At 41.5% G+C, this 20,516-nt stretch overlaps 1 protein-coding gene across 8 annotated transcripts in view; it reads left to right on the top strand.

The window, feature by feature from the left end:
- The window catches only part of Mtf2 (metal response element binding transcription factor 2), an 86,523-nt gene that overhangs the window by 37,564 nt on the left and 28,443 nt on the right, over positions 1 to 20,516 (top strand). For 6 of the 8 annotated variants that reach the window (XR_011368784.1, XM_070007678.1, XM_070007677.1 and 3 more), the window contains 5 exons: positions 2,144 to 2,211; positions 5,437 to 5,607; positions 19,634 to 19,739; positions 19,858 to 19,910; positions 20,021 to 20,125. Coding sequence is in view for 7 of the 8 variants with exons in the window: in XM_070007678.1 (XP_069863779.1) it covers positions 2,144 to 2,211; positions 5,437 to 5,607; positions 19,634 to 19,739; positions 19,858 to 19,910; positions 20,021 to 20,125 (503 nt within the window). In the remaining variant the exon portion in view is untranslated. The remainder of the gene's footprint in view (positions 1 to 2,143; positions 2,212 to 5,436; positions 5,608 to 19,633; positions 19,740 to 19,857; positions 19,911 to 20,020; positions 20,126 to 20,516) is intronic. The other 2 variants (XM_070007681.1, XM_070007680.1) reach the window with 1 other exon arrangement.

The raw sequence follows: 20,516 nt of genomic DNA on the forward strand, positions 1-20,516 counted from the left end.
AATGGTAATAGCTAAGCCAAGATTGAATGACTAGGCTTCATTCTCTTACGAAAGAGATTGTAGCGCAGGTCAGTAATCCTAGTTACTCAGGAGACTGAGATCTGAGGATTGTAGTTTGAAGCTACCCGAGGCAGGAAGTCCACAAGACAGTTTCATTTGGTAAAAGAACAGACTACTGTAGTTTTAAATCAACTGAAACTGGGCACAGTAGCTCACACCTGTAGTCCTAGCTACTCAGAAGGCTGAGATCTGAGTATCATGAATTGAAGCTTGGGCAGGAAAAATTTGTGAGATTCTTTTCTCCAATTAACTACCAAAAAGCTGGAAGTGGAGCTGTGGCTCAAGTGATAGAGCGCTTGCCTTGAGTTCAAGCTCCAGTAGTGGCACAAAAAAAAGTCAAGTGTGGTATCTTCAAAGTGTGCTTTTTTTTTTTTTTTTTGTTGGTCGTGGGGCTTGAACTCTGGCCTAAGTGCTGTCCCCATGCCCTTCAGCTCAAGGTGAGTGCTCTACCACTTGAGCTACAGCTCCACTTCCGGTTTTCTGGTGGTTTATTGGAGATACGAGTTTCATGGACTATCCTGCCTGGGCTGGCTTTGAACTGCCATCCTCAGATCTCAGCCTCCTGAGTAGCTATGATTACAGGTCTGAGAGCCACTAGCGCCTGGCTCAAAGTGCTTTTTTTTTTTTTTTTTTAATTTTTTGGCTTTAATTTATCATGATCCTTTGTCATTAATTTTTTACTTTTTAATAAATGAGCCCAAACTTTGAAGAAGACCCAGAAAAATCTTGGTGGCAGTGGCAGGGATTGGGAAGGACATAGTGGATCAAATAGAATATTTTCTAAGCCGGGCGCTGGTGGCTCATGCCTGTAATCCTAGCTACTCAGGAGGCTGAGATCTGAGGATCTCTGTCAAAGCCAGCCCGGGCAGGAAACTCTGTGAAACTCTTATCTCCAATAAACCACTAGAAAACCAGAAGTGAAGCTGTGGCTCAAGCGGTAGAACACTAGCCTTAAGCTGAAGAGCTGAGGGACAGTGCCCAAGCCCAAAGTTCAAGCCCCATGACTGACAAAAAAAACCCAAAAAAACAATATTTTCTAATATTGAATATATAGATTTTAAAATGGTTTGTGATGACAGAAAATTATGAGCAATTTAGAATGAGGTAAGTTCTACAAAGTTAGGATATTAAAGCAAAACTACATTCAAAGTTAGTAAATAAAAGCCCCCAGTTTCACAGTATTTTTTATTTTTTATTTTTTTTGGGTCCGGTTGTGGGGCCTGAACTTTGGGCCTGGGCACTGTCCCTCAGCTCTTCAGCTCAAGGCTAGTGCTCTACCACTTGAGCCACAGCGCCACTTCCGGCTTTTTTCTTTTTGCTTATGTGGTGCTGAGGAATCGAACCCAGGGCCTCATGCATGCAAGGCAAGCACACTACCACTGAGCTACCTTCCCAGCCCCTCACAGTATTTTTTAAAATAGAGATTATGGTAATAGTAGAAGTTTCAGGAAATAAATTATATTTCTCATAACTTATTTTTTCTTCCAGTTCTGGAGCTTGAACTCAGGACCTAGGCACTGTCCCTGGGCTTCTTTTGCTCAAGGCTAGCACTCTACCACTTGAGCCACAGTGCTACTTCCAGCCTTTTCTGTTTATGTGTTACTGAGAGATTAAACCCAGGGCTTCATGCATGTTAGGCAAGCACTTTCCCACTAAGCCACATTCCCAGCCCTCTCACTACTTTTTATATTTCTCCCTCTTGATATATATTAGGATCTTTATGGTAAATCTTAAAATACTTCTAGCATATTATTTCTTCAAGTCATAGAATTAAAGGAAATCAGGAACCACTAATACTAAAAATGACATTTTTATAACATCTTTTTAATTCCTAAGCATACCATTTAATTCAAATAATGAACTAATAATACAGTACAAAATTTATTTTCTTTTTTGTAGGTAAGAAAATAAGTTGTGAAAGGTGAAATGGCCCTAGTAGGTCACGTAGTATAGACCTGAAATTAGAACTAGTCAGTTCTGTAGTCAGTTCTCTAGTCCTTTCATCAAATTGCCTCTGTCTAATGCCTGTATATTCAAATAGATGACATTGTACCATGTTTAATTGTTTTTTAATATTTCACAGCTGGCAGACACACCAAAATCTGAAAGATACGAGCATGTTCTGGAGGCATTAAATGATTACAAGACCATGTAAGTTGATTTATGTATTTCTGTGAAGGAGACAGTTACTGAGTGTAAAGAATAGATAAGAATTGTAGGATTGATGTATGTAACAAGTTTTTACCATTTTGAAACTTTGAATGTCTACATATTGGAGGCACAGTAAAGCAGGGATTATTGAGGAATAGAAAAAGAATCCAGGTCCTGGTGGCTCATGCCTATAATCCTAGCTACTTAGGAGCCTGAAATCTGAGGATTGCTGTTCAAAGCCAGCCTGGGCAGAAAAGTGCATGAAACTCAACTCCAATAAACTACTCAGAAAAAGCCAGAAATGGGGTGTGGCTCAAGTGGTAGAGCACTAGCTTTGAGCACAGAAAGGCGTAGGGACAGTGCTCAGGCTATGAGTTCAAACCCCAGCACCAGCAAAAAACAAAAAAGATTATTTGTGGGAATGGGTACGTGGGAGTCATATCAGTATCTTCAAAGGGAATTTGGTCTGTTCTTTTTGAAAAAGCGTATTTAGTAATTTGCTTATTTTTATAATGCAGTTGTATTATTGTATTACTACCTGTTATAGAAAGGTGGTAGTATTACTGGTCTGAGCTGTCTGAGATAATTAAGTGATATTTTCTTATATTCTTATTAATTTCTGCCTTTTTAAAAACCAGCATATTTATATATATATATATTTTTTTTTCTTAACATTCTTGGGGCTTAAACTCAGGGCCTGGACACTGTGCCTGAGCTGCTTTTTGATCAAGGCTAGCACTCTACCACTTGAGCCACAGTGCTACTTCCAGCCTTTTCTGTTAATGTGATACTGAGGAATGGAACCCAGGGCTTCATGCATGCTAGGCAAGCACCCTACCTTTAAGCCAGAGTCCCAGCCCCATATTTAAATTTCATGAAAATACTTTCAGATTGTCACAAAAATCTTACAAATGTGTTTATATAGACTCCAACAAACTACTAAATTATGCAAATTTTCTTATAAGTTGCTGTTTTGAAGTTGCCAGTAATTTTCATTAATTAATGTGTCTATTACTAGTGACTAAATCATTGAAGAATCTAAGCAACCTGTAAGGCAACTGATAAAATATTGGTGGGAGGGCTGGGAAGGTGGCTCAGTGGTAGAGTGTTTGCCTTGCATGCATGAGCCCCTGGGTGATTCCTCAGCACCACATAAGCAGAAAAAGCCAGAAGTGGTGCTGTGGCTCAAGTGGTAGATCACTAGCTTTGAGCTGAAATGCTGAGGGACAGCACCCAGGCCCAGAGTTCAGGCTACATGACCCCCCCCCCCAAAAAAAAAAAAAAAAGAGAGAGAAAAATATTGGTGGAATGACAAATTCTGGTTCCAATATAGTATGTCAAATCCATCCATTTCTGTTGAGATCAAATGAGGCCCCCCATTCTTTTTTTCTTTTTTTTCTTTTTCTTTTTGGTCAGTCCTGGGGCTTAAACTCTGTTCCTGGGCACTTTCCCTGAGCTTCTTTTTTGCTCAAGGGTAGCATTCTACCGCTTAAGCCACAACGCCACTTCCTTTTTTTCCTTTTTATGTGGTACTGAGGAATTGAACCCAGGGCTTCATGAATGCTAGCCACATGCTAGCTGCTAAGCCACATTCCTAGACCTCCCCATTCTTTTTTGTTTTTTGTTTTTTGTTTTTTGTTTTGTCAGTCCTGGGGCTTGAACTCTGTATATGGTCCCTGAGGTCTTCATCTCAAGGGGAACACTACCACTTGAGCCACAACACCACTTCTTTTTTTCTGGTCGTTAATTGGAGATAAGAGTCTCATAGACTTTCCTTGTCTGGGCTGGCTTTGAACTGCATTCCTCAGATCTTAGTCTCCTGAGTAGCTAGGATTACAGGCATGAGCCACCAGCGTCTAGCAACCTCCAATTCTTAATCATGCGTTCTACACAGTTGGTAGAGGTTCCCTGACTAGGGAGGTTTTAGAGCTAAGATGGAATCCTACTATAATAATAGCTGTTTAGGTTATTAACAGTTCCCTATTTTTTTTGTGCACAGTTCCACTTGAAATAAAATAGTTCTTTTCATAAACTTTTTTTTTTTTTTTTTGGGTCCGGACGTGGGGCCTGAACTCTGGGCCTGGGCCTGGGCCTGTCCCTCAGCTCTTCAGCTCATGGCTAGCCCTCTACCGCTTGAGCCACAGTGCCACTTCTGGCTTTTTTTCTTTTTGCTTATGTGGTGCTGAGGAATCGAACCTAGGGCCTCAGGCATGCAAGGCAAGCGCTCTACCACTGAGCCAACTTCCCAGCCCCTTATAAACTTTTTTTTTTTTTTTTTTTTTTTTTTTGGGGGTCCGGTCATGGGGCCTGAACTCTGGGCCTGGGCGCTGTCCCTCAGCTCTTCAGCTCAAGGCTAACGCTCTACCACTTGAGCCACAGCACCACTTTCCGGCTTTTTTCATTTTTCCTTATGTGGTGCTGAGGAATCGAACCCAGGGCCTCAGGCATGCAAGGCAAGCGCTCTACCACTGAGCCAACTTCCCAGCCTCATAAACTTTTTTTGAGATACTTTTTTTTCCCTAAAATTAGAGGACATTTAAAACATATTGGCACTTGCTTTAAGTATTTGTCTTCTCCTATGCCCCTCTTCTCTCCTTCATCCCCCTAGTGGGGCTTGAACTCAGGGTCTTGTGCTCTCATTCAGGACAGTGAGGCAGGAAGATCACTAATTGGGGCTAACCTTGGCTATATAATGAGACCCTATCTCAAAACTTAAATGTATAAAACTTCATGGGTTCAGGTGATCCTTCAAGTTTAGTATTCCAAGTGCCTGGGACCATGGGCTCATACCATGTTTAGTGGCCATGATTTAAAAAAATAAATGGGGCTGGGAAGGTGTTTCAGTGGTAGAGTGCCTGCCTCACATGCATGAAGCCTTGAGTTCGATTCCTCAGCACCACATAAACAGAAAAAGCCAGAAGTGGCACTGTGGCTTAAGTGCTAGAGTGCTAGCCTTCAGCTGAAGAACTGAGGGACAGCGCTCAGGCCCAGATTTCAAGCCCCATGAGTGACCTCCCCCCCAAAAAAAATGTAGACAGGAACTTTTCTCCCTTCTCTGATCCTGTCCTTTCCCCTTTGATGTTCTACTGTGGACTGGCTCTGGGTTGTAGTATTCGGTGAGTTTTTATGTATAAGGAAGGGCCTTATATCTAAAAGTTACAACTTAGGTTCTACTATGTATATATTTCAGTTTTTAAAATTTTAGTTAATTTTTTTTAAATTTAGGTTTATGTCTGGGAAGGAAATAAAGAAGAAGAAGCATTTGTTTGGGTTGAGAATTCGTGTTCCTCCTGTGCCACCAAATGTGGCTTTCAAAGCAGAGAAAGAACCCGAAGGAACATCCCATGAATTTAAAATTAAAGGCAGAAAGGCATCCAAACCTATATCTGATTCAAGGTAAAAGTTGATCTGTCATTTAGTTTTTCTCTTTAGCTTATTGTAACTAAAAATATATTTGAAAGTACAAGTGGCAGTTATTTTTTTTCCCTGTCAATAACTTCTTTATTAGATTAAGGCACAAAGAGTTGTTGCTAGCTATTTGTTTATTTTAGGCCTTATGCTTTCAAGAAATTGAACCTGTTGATTTAAACAAACAGCTTAAGTACTGGCCTGTTTGTCTGTTTCCTCATTTTTTTATTCAATTGTTGAGCACAATTGCCAAATGCCTTATTAAAGGACTTGGGATATAATGATGATACAGATTTTTCCATTTGCCCTCATAGGGTTACATTGTAGTGGGGTACAAAGGTAATTAATTTGTAAAATAATTACTGTACATCCTATTACCATTTAGAATTCGTATACCGTTTTAGAGTTGGGCAATCAGTAGATTCTGGGTACTTTGTACTTTAAACAGGAGTTTAATGTTAATGCTTAACAAATAAATTGGAACTTAAAGAATATTTATTTAGGGTTGGGAAGGTGGCTCAGTGGTAGAGTGCTTGCCTTTCATGCAGGAGGCCCTGGGTTCGATTCCTCAGCACTACATAAGCAGAAAAAGCCGAAGTGGCAATTTGGTTCAAGTGGTAGAGTGAAGAGCTGAGGCACAGTGCCCAGACCCAGGGTTGAGGCACCACAACTGTCCAAAAAAAAATTATCTAACAGTGGGAAAGATAAAGAAAAGTATTCCAGGTAGCAGAAATAACAAGTACAAAGCCAGGAGCCAACTTCTAGCAAATCACAGAAAACTGGCATGACTAAGGAGTATAGAGGACCTTAAGAAGAGTGGGTGGTTTTGGTCACATAGGGTCTTGTAGTTTCATAAGAATTTAATGGGAAAGCCGGGCGCTAGTGGCGCATGCCTGTAATCCTAGCTACTCAGGAGGCTGAAATTTGAGGCTCTTGGTTCAAAGCCAGCCCAGGCAGGAAAGTCTGTGAGACTGTTTTTATCTCCAATAAGCCACTGCAAAACGGGAAGTGGCGCTGTGGCTCAAGCAGTAGTGAGCTGAAGAGGGCAGGGACAGCGCCCAAGCCCAGAGTTCAAGCCTCATGACGGATCCACCCCCCCCCCCCAAAAAAAAAAAGGATTTAATGAGGGAGTCACCTAAAATGTAATATAAGCAAATTTAATACCCCTCACTCCATGCCCCGTTCTGTCCTTGGGCTTAATCTGAGAACCTAGGTTAGGTCGTGAGCTTTTTTGCTCAAGGCCTAGCCCTCTACCAATTGAACTACAGTAGCTCCATTCTGACTTTTTGGTGATTAATCTGATGTAAGAGTCTTACGGACTTTGCTGTGTTGATGTTGGATTCAAACCATGATCCTCGTATCTCTGCCTCCTGAGTATCTAGGGTTATAGGCATAAGCCACCAGGGCCTGAATTAAATGCTGCTTTGAAAATAGTATGGATATAGTAAGATAAAAAAAGAGAAAATAAAAAAAATATATTTGTGTAGGCAAAAGAGAGCTGATGATTGCTTTCAGGAGTAGATAGAGAATAGATTAGAGATCTCCTTTGGAGGCAGAATTGATTGGATTTGCTAATGAATTAAATTTATGAAAGAAATCAAATTAACTGATATTAGTATTTCTTGACCAAGATGCCAACATACTTTGCAAACATACATGCCACCTGTTTTTGTTGTTGTTGTTGTTTTGTTTTGGTCCTGGGGCTTGAACTCTGGGCCTGGGTGCTGTCCCTCAGCTCTTCAGCTCAAGGCTAGTTCTCTACCGCTTGAGCCACAGCACCAATTCCCCACCTGTTTTTTTTTTTTTTTTTAGCATCTTTTTTTTTTTTTTATTGTAAAGATACTATACAGAGGGTTACAGTTACATGAGTGAGGTAATGAGTACACTTCCACTTCCTCTTGAACATTGTTACCCCCTCCATTGTTTTCCCCCTACCATCCCTTCCCTCCCTCCCTTCCCCGAGGTTCTTCTTTTTTTTTTTTTTTTGATTGTGATTAAGTGATTACTTAATTTCCGGAAATTCACAGTATTGTGGAATAATGATGCTCATTTAAAGTCACAAGTTCATTCTAACTTTCCTGGAGCAAATTGTCTATCACAGTCTGTAATATATAATGGTGCTCACATGTTATATACCATATATGTGATCAGCAGCATGGGGATATTTGGTAGTGGTTCAACCAGATGAGTGGGAGTTCTTTGTTTCTTAAGTCCTGTTAGTTTTGTCATATCACCTAACATTTTGGATTTAGCATCCACTTATCAGGGAGACCATGTACTGTTTGTCTCTTCGTTCTTGGCATACCTCGCTCAACATGATTCCTTCTAGCTCCAACCATTTCCCTGCAAATGCCATTATTTTGTCATTTCTAATGGCTGCATAATATTCCATTGTGTATAGATACCACAATTTTTGGATCCATTCATCTGTGGTGGGGCATCTGGGTTGTTTCCATATCCTAGCTATTGCAAACAGTGCTGCAATAAACATGGAGGTGCACGTGTCCTTGTATATTGGTTCCTGTTGTTCAGGGTAGATGCCTAGAAGTGGTATGACTGGGTCGTAAGGGGGGTCAATCTTTAGCTTTCTAAGGACCCTCCAGACTGCTTTCCAAAGTGGTTGTATAAGTAGTGTACATTCCCACCAGCAGTGTAATAGCGTTCCTCGTTCTCCACATCCCCTCCAGCATTTGTCGTTGGCTGATTTGTGGATGTGGGACATTCTGACTGGGGTAAGGTGGTATCTCAGGGTTGTCTTTATTTGCATTTCCTTCACCACCAGGGATGATGAACATTTCCTCATGTGTTTCTTTGCCATTTTTATTGCTTCATTTGAGAAGTCCCTCTTTAGTTCCCTTGCCCATTTAGTAATTGGTTTGTTAGGTTTGGGAGGGATTAGTTTCTTGAGTTCCCTGTATATACAGGATGTTAACCCCTTGTCTGATATATTGCTGGTAAATATTTTTTCCCAATTAGTTGGTTGTCTTTCTAGATTGGTTGTGATAGCTTTATCTGTGCAGAAGCTTTTTATTTTAAGGTAGTCCCATTTGTTGAGTCTCTCTCCAACTTGTTGTGACCCTGGGACTCTGTTCAGGAAGTTCCTTCCTGTGCCTATTAGTTCAAGTGTCTCTCCTACTCTGTCCTGCAGTAGTTTCAGAGATTCAGGTTTAATGTTAAGGTCTTTAATCCATTTTGAGTTGATGTTGGTGCATGGTGATAGGCTGGGGTCCACTTTTAGTTTTCTGCATGTGGCTGCCCAGTTTTCCCAGCACCAGCGGTTGAAGAGGCTGTGTTTCTTCCATTGTATGTCTTTGGCTCCTTTGTTGAATATCAGCTGGCTGTAGGCCTGTGGATTTATTTCTGGATCTTCTATTCTGTTCCATTGGTCTTCGGGTCTGTTTTTGTGCCAGTACCATGCTGTCTTTGTTATTATAGCTCTGTAGTAGAGTTTGAAGTTCGGCATGGATAGCCCTCCCATATTGTCTTTATCCCCTAGAATTGTTTTGGCTATTCTAGGTCTTTTGTTGTTCCATATGAATTTTTGGACTGTTTTCTGTATTTCAGTGATGTACGTCATTGGGATTTTAATAGGAATTGCGTTGAATTTGTATATTAGTTTTGGAAGTATTACCATCTTTACTATATTAAGTCGGCCTATCCAGGAGCATGGGAGGTCTTTCCATTTCCTAGTGTCTTCTGCAATTTCTTTCTTTAACTTTTTATAGTTCTCATTAAATAGTTCTTTTACATCTTTGGTTAGGTTAATTCCTAAATATTTTATTTTTGGGGAGGTTATTGTGAATGGGGTTGCTTCCTTTATTTCCCTCTCTTCCTGTACATTATCAGTGTATAGGAAGGCAACTGATTTTTGTGGGTTTATTTTGTATCCTGCTATTTTGCCGAAGTGATTTATGATTTCTAAGAGTTTGGGGATGGAGTTTTTGGGATCGTGGAGGTATAGTATCATGTCATCTGCAAAAAGGGATAGTTTAACTTCTTCTTTCCCTATGCGGATCCCTTTAATGTCTTTTTCTTGCCTTATTGCCCTGGCTAAGGGTTCTAGGACTATATTGAAGAGGAGTGGAGACAGTGGGCATCCTTGCCTTGTTCCTGATTTTAGGAGAATTGGTTGTAGCTTTTCCCCATTAAGTATAATATTGGCTATTGGTCTGTCATAAATGGCTTTTATTGTTCTTAGAAATGTTCCTTCTATTCCTATTTTCTCCAGAGCTTTTAGCATGAATGAATGTTGAATTTTGTCAAAGGCCTTTTCTGCATCTGTGGTGATAATCATGTGATTCTTGATCTTGGCTCTGTTGATATGTTGGATTACGTTTATTGACTTACGTATGTCAAACCATCCCTGTGTCTCTGGGATGAAGCCTACCTGGTCATAGTGAATTATTTTTTTTATGTGTTTCTGGATTCTGTTAGCTAGAATCTTGTTAAGGATCTTTGCATCTGTGTTCATCAAGGAGATTGGCCTGTAATTCTCCTTTTTGGTTGGGTCTTTGCCTGGTTTGGGGATGAGTGTGATATTGGCTTCGTAGAATGAGTTTGGGATAGCTCCCTCCTTCTCTGTTTCTCTGAAGAGCTGGAGGAGTATGGGTATTAGTTCTTGTTTAAAGGTCTTATAGAATTCTGCTGTGAATCCATCTGGTCCTGGGCTTTTTTTTGTTGGAAGACTTTTGATAGCTTCCTGTATCTCATTATAGGATATTGGCTTATTTAATTGGTTAACTTCTTCTTTGCTCAGTTTGGGCAACTTGTATTTCTCTAAAAATGCATCCATTTCTGCCCCATTTTCTTCCTTTAGAGAGTATAGCTTTTGAAAGTAGTCTGTTAGAATTGTTTGGATATCTTGGGTACGTGTGGTGATGTTTCCCGTGGCATCCCTAATCCTATTAATATGGGTTTCCTCTCTTCTTTTTTTAATTAATCTAGCCAATGGGCCATCAATTTTGTTTATTTTTTCAAAGAACCAGCTTTTTGTTTGGTTTATTTTGGTTATGGTTTTCTGATTTTCTAATTGGTTAATCTCTGCTTTTGATTTGGTTATCTGGCTTCGTCTAGTAGCTTTAGGTCCCATTTTTTCTTGTTTTTCTAGCTGTTTTAATTGCAACATGAGATTATTTACTTGGTCTGTCTCCATTCTCTTGATGTGGGCACTGAGGGCAATAAATTTGCCCCTCAGGACTGCTTTTGCTGTGTCCCACAAGTTTCTTTGTGAGGTGTTTTCAATTTCATTGAGTTGTAGGAAATGCTTTATTTCTTCTCTGATCTCTTCTGTTATCCAGGCATTGTTAAGGAGTGTGCTGTTCAATTTCCATGTATTAGAGAAATTTCTGTGGTATGCTTTGTTATTGAGAGCTAGCTTGATTCCACTGTGGTCAGATAGGATACAGGGGATTATGTCGATCCCTTTGTATTTGCTTAAGTTCCTTGCATGAACTATGATATGGTCTATTTTGGAGAAAGTTCCGTGAGCTGCTGAGAAGAATGTGTACTGTGTTGTTTTAGGGTGAAATACTCGGTAGATGTCAGTTAATTCCGCTTGGAGTATGGCCTCTCTTAATTCGGTAGCTTCTTTGCCAATCCTCTGGTTGGTAGACCTGTCCTTTGGTGAGAGTGGTGTGTTAAAGTCTCCTAGTAGTATCGTATTGGGATCTATTTTATTCTGTAAGTTTGAGAGCATTTGTTTGACATATCTGGGTGCACCAATATTTGGGGCATATAAGTTGATGGTGGTTATATCCTCCTCTTGGATTGTTCCCTTTATTAATATGTAGTGTCCGTCCTTGTCTTTCTGTACTGATTTTAATGAAAAGTTTATTTTGTCAGATATCAGGATAGCTACACCTGCTTTCTTACTGGGGGCGTTTGATTGGTAGATCCTTTTCCACCCCTTCACTCTAAGTTTGTTTGTATGTTTGGCTGAGAGGTGGGTCTCCTGAAGGCAACAGATGGATGGGTCTTGTTTTCTGATCCAGTCCTCAGTTCATTTTCTTTTAATTGGCGAATTCAGCCCATTTATATTAAGAGAAAGTATAGAGAGATGCATTGTTGTCCCTGCCATTCCGTTTCCTAAGTTTTTCTTCTTTCCTTTCCTCCTGTGCTTGCTCAGTTAGACTTTGAGTAACGCCTGTTTGGGGCAGGCCCCAGTTCCTGGTTGCTTTCTTCAGGTTGTGTCCCCCCTCTTAGAATTCTTTGTAATGCTGGCTTAATGTTTATGTATTCATTTAGTTTTTCTTTGCTATTAAAAGTTTTCAGTTCTCCATCGAATGTGAATGCTAGCTTTGCCGGGTATATCAGTCTGGGTTGGCAGTTATTGGCTCTAAGGGCTCGTATGGTGCTTTCCCAGGCTTTTCTTGCATTCATTGTTTGTGTGGAGAGATCTGCAGTGATTCTTATTTTTTTCCCGTTGTAGTATAGCTCGTTCTTCATTTTTGCTGCATGCAGGATTGTTTCCTTATTATTCATATCTATCATTTTTACTATAATGTGTCTAGAAGTGTTTCTCCTGGGGTCTTGCTTGTTGGGTGTTCGATAAGCTTTTGTGATGTAGTTAAGATGGTCGTTTTTGAGGTGGGGAAAATTTTCATTGATTATATTGTTAAATAGGTGTTGCATTCCCTTGCTCTGGAATTCCTCACCTTCGTCCACTCCAATTATGCGAAGGTTAAATTTTTTAGCATTATCTGCTTGCTCTTGAATTTCCCTTTGGTTTAATTTGAGTGATTTTTCCATATGTCACTTTTTGGTCCAGTTGGTGTATTCTGTCTTCTGTATCTGACACTCTACCTTCCATTTCATTCACTCTGTTGACAGTGGCTTCTATTGTGGTTTGCATGGAGGAAATGGATCCCTTTATGGATTCAATGTTGGTTCTCAGAGTACTGATCTCACCTATCAATGAGGTATGCATTACCTCTAATTTGGCATTTATCTCACTTCTTACTGAGGTTTGTGCAGCTTCTATTTTTGCATGCATCTCTTGTTTGATACCCTGTATCTCTTTGGATAGTTCATCCTTGTGCTCTTTCAATTTCTGATCAATTTCTCACTTTATTTCTTGAGTCATTGCCTCCAGCAACCCTTGGATGTAGCTTTTGTCTTCCATTCCTGCTTTGCTCCCACTGGGGCTCTCCCCTGCGTGGCTGCTGGCTTTTGAGGTGAGCTTGCTGTCCTGGGTGGTGGTAAACCTTGTGATTTTTCTCTGTGATTTTCGCATGGAGGTTCAGGAGACTGCTCTGCAATTTTGTTTTGGTGTGTCTGTCTTTGCTTGGTTGCTGATTCTGTATTGGTAGAGAGAGTCTGTGCCTGATCTGGGTTCTGTTGGGAGCCTATTTCCAGCTGCTATTCTGACTTACTTAGGATTCTCAGCTCTCTGCTGTAGATTGCTGGCAGTTCCCGCCTTTGGAAGGGTTGAGCAGCCTAGACTGCTTGTGTTTGCTCCTACGGGTGCTCTTGTGAAGATCAGATGCTCTGGATGCACTCTCCCAAATACTGGAGTCTGCTATGGGCTCCTGATGTGTTTTTGTTTGTTCGTTTTGGGCTGGTTGCGGGCTTAACTCTAGGTTTGGGTGCTGTCCCTCAGCTTTTCAGCTCAAGGCTGGCACCCTACCATTGGAGCCACAGCACCACTTCTGACCCTTTTTGCTTTTGTGATGCTGAGGAATCAGATCCAGGGCTCATACATCCAAGACTATCACTCTATTGCTGAGCCGCCTTAACAGTCTGAGCTCCTGCTTACTATCAGGTGCTGGCAGCCTGTGTTGCCCAATTCCCAGTCTAGGGTATATGGGTGGAGTTTTGGTGGGGTTTGGGCTTCTCTTGTCCTGGGTCTCCAGGTCTTTTGTTGTCACAGGCGTGCTTCCTGGGGAGTGTTGTTTCCTGGTTTTCTCCCCTCTGTTGAGGCGAATGCTCAGCTTTTTACTTCAGTTGGGAGGAGTTGGTTGTGTTGTTCAGGCGCCGGATCCCCGGGCCTGGTTCCGGCCCAACCAGGCCCCAGCCTGGAGCGCGCTCGTTAGGCCTGTTCTGATGTGTATACCACCTAGGTTATGCAGCCTGGGGGACACAGTTCAAATTTCTTCTACTGTTGGTAGTCTTGACCCAGGGGCGCTGTTCCTGGCTTGGGCATTTAAGCTCCCTTCCAGGGGCGCTCTTGCTCTAGCCTGGCCAGCTGAGTGTGCTCCACGGGCTGGTGGAGTTCTCAAACAGTTCCCAGTTTTAGTGGGTCCTGTGGTCCGGGTGTTGGGGTAGGGAGTCTAGGTCAGGGTCTGGGGATTCCCTCCAGCTCTGGTCTCCCTTGAGGGATACACTTCCCCTGTGGGGTACTCACCCTGGAGCTGGTTGTTTCTGTGTGGTGTAGGTCGTCAGTTGTTGTTGCAATCCGAGTTCAGTTGGGATGGTTGCAGGCTGGGTTGGGCGGTGGTGGCTCTGTGTGATTCTTTTCTGTCTCTGCCTCTGTCGAAGCTGTCGGGTCAAAAGTGTCCACGCTCAGGCAGCTTCTTCGCGGTGCCTCTGGGGCCCGAGCGCCCCCCCACCCCCTCGCGATCAGCCAGGTGGTCTGCCGACAGGTCCCTTTGTTTGGCGGGATGGAGCCTCTCTGCTCCGGTGGAGAGTGGGGGTGGGATCCTCGTGGAGACTCCCGGCTGGTAGGTTTCTCTGTTCCTGGCGATCCGCTGTTCTGCAAACCGGTACCTGGTGATCTGAAAGCGGCCCCCTGTGTCTCTGGGGCTCCCGCAGCCCCCGCCGGGCCAGCTGGCTGGCGGCTTGGCGCACTGCCACGCGGCCAGTAAAGGTTGGGGGAGGGGTCTTCGCTTTTCTCTGTTCTGAAATTCTTCTTTTCCTCTCTTTTTTTGTTATTCTCCACCTCTGGTTTTTCTCTGAGTGTTCGTCTTTTTGTTGTTGTCGGTCTCTTGGGGAGATTAAGCGTTGGAACTCGAACTCTCTTTTTGGTTGGAGAGAACTGGCGTTTCCCTACTGCCCCGTCGCCATCTTGGTCCCCCCCTCTAGGAATGTCATTTTTTATAATCCCCACCTGTTTTTTTTGTAAGATATTGAAGCATTTTTCTGCTTCTGCTTGTTGAACTTGATGTTGTGTATGCTTATTTGAATGATATAAAATACATAGGTGAATAGATTTATAAGTAAGGAGTTTCTGGAAATGAACTAGGCAATGTAAATTTAGAAACTGATTGGTAAAGCCAAGAGAGTGAATGAAACTATCTGCAGAACAAGTTGAAAGAGAAGAAGACAAGCCTGGGGGGCTGGGAATGTGGCTTAGTGGTAGAGAGCTTGCCTAGCATGCATGAAGCCCTGGGTTGGATTCCTCAGTACTACATAAACAGAAAAAGCCAGAAGTGACGCTGTGGCTCAAGTGGTAGAGTGCTAGCCTTGAGCAGAAGAAGCTCAAGGACGGGGCTGGGAAGGTGGCTCAGTGGTAGAGCGCTTGCCTTGCATGCCAGAGGCCCTGGGTTTGATTCCTCAGCACCACATATGAAAAAAGCCAGAAGTGGCGCTGTGGCTCAAGTGGTAGAGCGCTAGCCTTGAGCTGAAGAGCTGAGGGACAGCGCGTAGGCCCAGAGTTCAGGCCTCACGACCGGACCAAAAACAAAACAAAAACAAAAAAAAAGAAGAAGCTCAGGGACAGTGCCCAGGCCCTGAAATCAAGCACCAGAACTGGCACAAAACAAAACAAAAATAATGTTCTAGTATAATTTATAAATTTGGAAGTGCCAAGATTGGTGGTGAATGCATGTAGTTTCCAGCTACTAGAAAAATTAAGAGATTGGGTGATTGCCATTGGAGTCCAGCCCAGGGAAAGTTTTAAGACCTCTGTCCAACAAACAAGTGGTTTATGCCTATAATCCCATCTAGGTAGGAGAGCCATGAGTATCAGGATCTTGATCTAAGACTGGCCCTGGCAAAAACACAGGACCTCATTTGAGAAAAGACCTAAACTTAGCAAGGCCAAGGCTCTGATTCAAACCCCAATACTGCTATTCCCCCAGTTTTTTTGGAAGTGGTAAAATAAAAAAATAAAAACTTGTACTTGGGCCTGGGCACTGTTTCTCAGCTTTCAGTTCAAGGTGAGCGCTTTACCACTTGAGCCACAGTGCCACTTCTGGTTTTCTGGTGGTTAATTTGAGATAGGAGTCTCAGATTTTCCTGGCTAGACTGGCTTTGAAATGTGATCCTCAGATCTCATCCTCATGAGCAGATAGGATTACAGGCATGAGCCACCATTGCTTGGCTTTTTCTTTTCTTTTTTCTTGCCAGTCCTGAACCCAGGGTCTTGAATCACTTGGCTTTTTCACTCCAGGTTGGTGCACTAACCCTTGAGTCACACTTCCCCCCCATGAAACCAGGAAAGTTTGATGTCATGAAAGTCAAAAGGAAAGGGAGTATTTAGAGAAAAATAGTATATTAAAAAAATATATATATATACACGTATAGGATGTTTTTGAAAGATAGATAAAGATGAGAGAAAATTGTTAGACAAATAAATTTGGCCTGGACAAAAATAATTTGTTTGGAGTAGTAAAGATATAAGGTAGATTGGAATGGATTGAAATGCTGTTCAATGAGGCAGCTTCTCACTTTAATGTGAAAAGTAGGCTTCTCCTACATGGAAAGGACATGGGTATATTCAGAATAATAAGAGTGTATGAGTGAAGGGAGGAGAAAATGACTTTCAAGAATTCTGATTGAGGAGGAAGAAAGCAGGGAGGGTAAATTGTGAATGAAAGCTGCAGCGGGTACTGGGATTAGTGATTGTTATTTTTACAGATGGATGATGATTTGAATTTTTTGTTGTTGTTTTGTGGTGGTGGTCCTGTCTCTGAGCTCTTTGCTCAAGGCTAGTTCTCTACCACTTTAAGCCACAACTCCACAGTGGTTAATTTGAAATAATAGTCTGGCAGGGACTTTTCTGCCTGTGCTGGTTTCAAATCCCAATCCTCAGTTCTCAGCCTCCTGAATAGTTAGGGTTACTGATGTGAGCTGCCAGTGCCCAGCAGTTTCTATCTTAAGAGAATATTTTCTCAATGGAATATGAACTTAAAAAAATAGCTTGAGTAGTACAGAAAAAATTTTTAAGTAAATAAAAGGTATAGAGTAGTTATTTGTAGCCGGGCTCTGGTGGCTCACGCCTGTCATTCTAGCTACTTAGGAGGCTGAGATCTGAGGATCACGGTTCAAACCAGCCCCAGCAGGAAAGTCTATGAGACTCTTATCTCCAGTAAACCACTAGAAAACCGGAAGTGGCGCTGTGGCTCAGGAGGTAGAGCACTTGCCTTGAGCTGAAGAGCACGGGGACAGCGCCCAAGCCCAGAGTTCAGGCCCCACGACCCCCCCCCAAAAAAAAAGAAGTTAATTGTAGAGTTAAGGGAATAGGATGACAAAGTGTTGCTAATATATCATAATCATTTGAAATATGTAATAGAGTAGATAAATATTATTTTAATGTTTCTTCCCTAAAGGAAGGAAATGTTAACTATTCCTGTTACTAATTCTGTCACTGTAATCCTGTACCAGTATTGTCTTTATTATAAATTAGAGGAGAAAAGAATTCTACAAAGAGCTGGATACTGATGGCTCATGTCTGTAATCCTAGCTATTTAGGATGCTGAGATCTGAATTTTGTGGTTCTAAGCTAGCTCCAGCCCAGGCAGGAAAGTCTGTGAAACTCTAATCTCCAATTAACCACTCACAACCTCAGAACAGCTAGTAGTAGAGCTGTGGCCTAAGGGATAGAGTGGCAACTATGCTGGGGAGGGGGGAGGGGGGGAGGAGACAGTGCCCAGGCCTTGATTTCAAGCCTCAGGACCTGCACAAATTAAAAAAAAAGCCAGAAACTTTTTGTTTCACTGCTTTGATTCTAATAGGATGCTCTATTCTCGGCAGCTCTTCTACCATCTAATACCACTAGATAAGAGTCCAGTTATCTAGTCTATTCTTAGTTTCTTCTGGGCTGTGTTTATAGATTGCTCCTTTTAGTTTGAGAAGTGTTTTTTAGTATAGTGGTCCTTTTTAAGTGTTAGACTGAGATCTGAGGATTGCAGTTGAAAGCCTGACTTTGTAGGAGAGTCCATGAGACTGCATAAACACCAAAACAAAACACAGTGTCCAGGCCCCAAGTTTAAACAGGACCTCCCTCTCCCCCAGCCAAATAAAGGCAGATCGCATCCCTCTTATCCTTGAGTCTTGTGATTATATGCGTCTGGTCCTTTTTCTTTCCTACTTTCTCCGTCCTCATATTTGCACTTTAATTCTCTGACCTTAGTTTCGCATCTAGAGGGATAGGGGTTTCCCAGTTATCTCCATTCACCTCTTTCTAGCCTGTTATATAGTACCTTTCTCCCATTTTAGTAGCTTGTATGTATACATATTTGTCAACTATACACATTCTATACATATTTATCTAACTATCTGATGCATCCTCCTTTCAGCATAGGATACCTTCATATCCCTGTTACCTAATATCTCCTTTCTAGAGTTGCTGTTTGTTGATGGAGTAAATGGAATAGATGTGTGGTATATTGTAATTACTTCTTTTTTCTTCCCTTCAATTAGAAGTTAATGGACTTTTTCCCTTTGCTGTGCTATGTATTTGGCTGTGTTTAAAAAATGTTTTTCTAATTCTTTCTAAGTTTGATTTATCAGTGACTCCCTCCCAGGATGAAGAATTCCTTACAACTTTCGCCTTCATTCTGCCACTCTGGTTTAATTTTCTTTCTTGCTCCCTTTCTCTTTTCTCTTTCTCTTTCTCTTTCCCTTTCCCTTTCCCTTTCCCTTTCCTCCCCCTCCCCCACTTCCCCCTTCCCCCTTCCCATACTGGGGCTTGAACTCAGGGTCTTGGCCCTGTCCCTGAGCTTTCTTTGCTCCAGGTTAGTGCTCTACAACTTGAGCCACAGCACCACTTCCAGCTTTTTCTGCTTATGTGATACTGAGGAATGGAACCTAGCGCTTCATGCATGCTAGGCAAGCACTCTACCACTAAGCCACATTGCTAGTGCCTTGTTTTTTTTCTTATAGATACAATCACTCTGGAATTTGTTAATACACATCTCTAAAGGCAGCTTCTATTAATAGATACTGTAATTTTAACAGATATGTCTATGAGGTAAATAAGTAATTTTATAGTCAATTAATTTTTAAGTAATAAATCCTTGAAAAATCCTCCATGTAGTAACCTAACTAAACTATTAGAAAGATGAAAATATTCCATCCAGTATAGTTGTTCCTGCTTTTTAAATCTTTATTTCCATTGCATGTAAATTCCAGAATTACAGTAAGGAGAACCTTTTCCCTTAAACCTTTTCTTTTTCTTGCCATTCCTGGTATTGGAACTCAGGGCCTGGGCTTTTATTCTTTCTTTCTTTCTTTTCTTTTTGGTTGGTCGTGAGGCTTGAACAATCTGGGCTTGGGTGCTATCCCTCAGCTCTTCAGCTCAAGGGGAGCGCTCTACCACTTGAGCCATAGCGCCACTTCTGGTTTTCTAGTGGCTTATTGGAGATGAGGCTCTTGGAGTTTCCTGCCCGGGCTGGCTTTGATTCAAGATCCTCAGATTTCAGCCTCTTGAGTAGCGAGGATTACAAGGGTGAGCCACCAGCGCTAGTCTTAAGACTAGCACTCTACCACTTTGGTAGAATGGTAGTTAATTGCAGATAAGATTCTCATGGACTTTCCTGCCGGGGTTGGTTTCAAACTAAACCTCAGATTGCCTCCTAGGTAGATAGGATTACAAGCATGAGCCCATTTTTCCTTAAACTTTTCATAATACCCAAGTGAAAATGTTATTTGTTTAAATTAGAATATACTATCTACTACACACTTGAATAAATGTATAAATCCAACTTATTTAATGTAATTTTCATGTTACCATTAATATAAAATATAAAAATAAAATACATGTGTTATTATATTTAAATATAATTGCATGTGTGTAATTATATTTAAAGTTACGCTTTTTATGGAGAGATTAATGCATAATGTTTTTCCATTTTAGAGAAGTTAGCAATGGAATAGAAAAAAAAGGAAAGAAAAAATCTGTAGGTCGTCCTCCTGGTCCATATACAAGAAAAATGATTCAAAAGACTGCTGAGCCAACTTTGGTAAGAGGAATTTTTGGCATATCTTCTAAGAGAGTAAAGATGTATGAAGTTACTGAGAAGTTTGTGTTTCTTCCTGTTATTGTAGATCCATGTCTTAAGTATATATTTTTATTTCTAGGATAAAGAATCCATTTCTGAGAACCCTACGTTGGATTTACCTTGTTCTATAGGGTAAATAGAAAGCTATTATTTTCTTTCTTAGGAATTTTCTTTTTGAGGGAATTAGTTTTTCTATTGTTATGTAATATAGTTGTTATACCATTTAAATTCTTTTGTCTCAGGAGGACTGAGGGAACTGCACACTCGTCCAATACCTCAGATGTGGATTTCACGGGTGCTTCCAGTGCAAAAGAAACTACCTCGTCTAGCATTTCCAGGCATTATGGGTAGGTATTTTATTTTTCTTTTCTTCCTTAATTTTCTTTTAGGTTCTTGTAATGACTGAATAAGTTTTAGCAGTTAAAATGGATAGTTTCATGCTCATGCCTGTAGTCCTTTAAAAAAAAAAAAAGGGAGGGAGGATAGTTTCAATTTTTTTTTGGTCAGTCGAGGGGCTTGAACTCTGGGCCTGGGCACTGTCTCTCAGCTCTTCAGCTCAAGAGGAGCACTCTACCACTTGAGCCACAGCTCCACTTCTGGTTTTCTGGTGGTTAATTGGATAAGAGTCTCACAGACTTTTCTTCCCTGGGCTGGCTTTGAACTGCGATCCTCAGATCTCAGCCTCCAGAGTAGGTAGGATTACAGGTGTAATCCACTGGCTCCTGGTCTAGTTTGAAT

The sequence above is a fragment of the Dipodomys merriami genome, unplaced genomic scaffold, assembly GCF_024711535.1.
Source record: "Dipodomys merriami isolate MVZ:Mamm:240054 unplaced genomic scaffold, mDipMer1.0.p SCAF_7, whole genome shotgun sequence".
Classification (NCBI taxonomy): Eukaryota; Metazoa; Chordata; class Mammalia; order Rodentia; family Heteromyidae; genus Dipodomys; species Dipodomys merriami.